Source organism: Piliocolobus tephrosceles, chromosome 2 (genome assembly GCF_002776525.5).
Source record: "Piliocolobus tephrosceles isolate RC106 chromosome 2, ASM277652v3, whole genome shotgun sequence".
Classification (NCBI taxonomy): domain Eukaryota; kingdom Metazoa; phylum Chordata; class Mammalia; order Primates; family Cercopithecidae; genus Piliocolobus; species Piliocolobus tephrosceles.
This window is the reverse complement of record NC_045435.1, coordinates 41,940,361-41,943,020: the sequence shown is the minus strand read 5'-3', so window position 1 is coordinate 41,943,020 and position 2,660 is coordinate 41,940,361. Positions and strand designations below refer to the sequence as shown.

The following is a 2,660-nucleotide window of genomic DNA, read 5'->3' as shown; positions in this document are numbered from 1 at the left end:
GTGCATGCCACACACACTACATGCTGCATGTCACAGTGCATGCCACAGAGTGCATGCTGCATGCTACACGCTATACAGCTTATGCTACGTACTGCACTGCATAGTACACATTTCATCCTGCACATCACCCCTCACATTATGTACTGCATGCTACACATGGCACACCACATGCCACACACTGCATGCAGCACATTCATCATCACAGGATAAGAGGAGCAGCCCTGAGGATGAAGCATGTTCCCATGGAACGGGCTGATGAGTGGTCCAGCCATCCACTGCCTCCCCAATGGTGGGTGGGTACCAGGCCCCTGCAGGAGGTGCTGCTGCAAGGCATGCGTAGACATTGATCAGGCCTGGACAGCAGTGAGCACGGTGGTGAAGGAGATTAAGCTGGTGCCTGTGCTGGGCAGGTATTCAGCACACTGTCTGCCTACACTGCAGCGGGCTGATGGTTCCCAGTGGGCCTGGGGCCTTTGCAGGGAGCACTGTGGGCACTGGAGGTTGTCAGGATCCAGGGCCCAATTCTGTGGGTGTGATGCTGGTACTGGCACTTTCTCATCTTCCCGAGTTTATGGCATTTGTAACTGTGGTATGTTCCTGACCCTAAAGAGTAGGATTAGGGAAATCCAAGAAGTTGTCCTGAGCAGCAGCAGCAGCTTATGACTCCAGTTGGGGAGGGAAGGGAGCTGGGGTCAGCCTGGACAAGGGACTAAGGAGCCATGAGACCTGAGCAGGCTTGTGTGGACTACCCCATGGCACCTTCAGGAAGGGCTGACTGTCCTAACCTCCAGGGGAGAAGGGCTCAGGCAAACCCAAATGAACATCTCAGCAAAGTCCCATGAGTGGAGCCTATCGCAGCAGAGAGAACCCCAGCTGGTGAGTGGCAGTGGGTCTGACTGGCCCTTCAGGGTGCCAGAAGCAGGGCCCACCAGAGGGTGTCTAGGAATGTGCAGACGAGGATCACCTCTCTAGCCACTGCTTGAGCTCAGAGCTGGGCTTCAGAACCCAAGAGAAGCTGGAGGTAGGAGGCTGGCTGGGGTTGACATGTCCACCTTGGTGTCTCTCCTTGGGCCTCAGCTAGTGCTTCCTGCCTGTACTTGGCTTTCTGACTTGGTCTTTTGTGTCTCTTCGCCCTTTTGACAGGTGACAATCCTGCTGTACCTAGCAGAAGTGATGGTTCGGCTGACTTGGCACCAGGCCCTGGATCCTGACAACCACTGCATCCCCTACCTTACAGGGCTGGGGGACCTGCTCGGTACTAGCCTCCTGGCACTCTGCTTTTTCACTGACTGGCTACTGAAGAGCAAAGCAGAGCTGGGTGACATCTCAGAACTGGCATCTGGACCTCCCTAACTGGGCCCTGCTGGTCCCATTTGCTCATTAGAATTTCCTCTCACATCAGTGGGGTACAGAATTCAGTTTCTCCCTTCCCAGGTCCTTGGGATGGTTGACCCCTGCCTCTGCAGTAGCCTTTTGTGAGTCTGCTAAGGTAGCTCTCACACACCTCGGCTCTGGGGTTGATACCTGAGCCCGCAACAGAGCCCTGAAATCGAGAGCACAGCTTGAGTGTGTGAATATGATGTGTGCACATGCTTAATGACCGTGTGAGTGTGCACGCGTTTGTGGAAAGGAGGATATTCTGGCCTGAGAAGCTAAAGAAGAGGCATGTCCAGTATGCTTTGCAGGATGTATTTGCTCCTTTCCGTTCCCATGCAGCCCAGATTGGGGTGGAGCAGGAAGGAACTCCTTTCTGTTTCCAAGCCTCAGGACTCTTGAGCTGTGGCTTACTTGCTGGTTCAAGCTCCGTGGGCCACACTGCTGCTGTGCCAAGAAGGTGTACAGCCTCCCCAGGATGAGGCCTTGTACAACCCTTTATCCGTGCTCAACATTTAATCGTGTCCTAGCTGTCTTTTTATTTTCCTTTTTGTTTGTTAGCAAAAACCTCTATTTAGATTTCAGTAATCAGAGAAGTGTAAAATAAAACAGATTATATTGTACTTGACTTTTTATGTCTTTAAAGATAGTTAATGCAACCCTGAGGCTTGGGGTCTATAACAAAAGCATCTGGCATTTCTCTAGTTCAGTTTTTCTCAAAGTGGTCTTCAGCCTAGAAACATCAATGTCACCGCAAAACTTGTTAGAAGTGCAAATTATTATCCCTCACCCCCAGGCCTGACCAGCCAAATCAGCATCTCTTGGGAGTAGAGCCAGCTATATGGGTTCCACAAGCCCTCCAGGTTTCTCATGCACACCCATGTTTGAGAACTACTACTTGAGAACATCATCTTTAAAAAATGTATGATCGTTTCCTGTCCCTTAGTCGCTCATCAGGACAATTGTAGCCGTGCTTGGGCCTGAGGATTATTATCTTCATGTGGTAAAACAGACATCTCTTCATTTATTCAACAAATGTTGACATAGAACCTCTTGTTATCAATGGTCTAGAAGGAAAGCCATGGTGCATTAACTGGAATAATTGAGGAGAGTTTAAGGAAATCACAGTTTATAGGTGCATGGGGACCAGAAGAAGGGGTGAAGCATCCTGGGGCCAGGCACTACCAGACATTCATTCACCTGTCCTGAAGAATAGTTGGGATTGTGGTTGCCTGAGATGCATGGGGATCTCTAATAAAGAGACACAGCTACATTAGCTTGTGGCC

The 2,660-nt window shown here is 50.6% G+C and overlaps 1 protein-coding gene across 3 annotated transcripts in view; it reads left to right on the top strand.

Moving 5' to 3' along the window:
* Positions 1-2,002, top strand: part of SLC41A3 (solute carrier family 41 member 3) — a 78,008-nt gene extending 76,006 nt beyond the window's left edge. For all 3 annotated transcript variants that reach the window (XM_023215281.1, XM_023215262.1, XM_023215271.1), the window contains one exon: positions 1,144-2,002. In XM_023215281.1, coding sequence (XP_023071049.1) covers positions 1,144-1,353 — 210 coding nt within the window. In that variant the 3' untranslated portion in view covers positions 1,354-2,002. The remainder of the gene's footprint in view (positions 1-1,143) is intronic.
* The last annotated feature ends 658 nt before the right edge of the window (positions 2,003-2,660 follow it).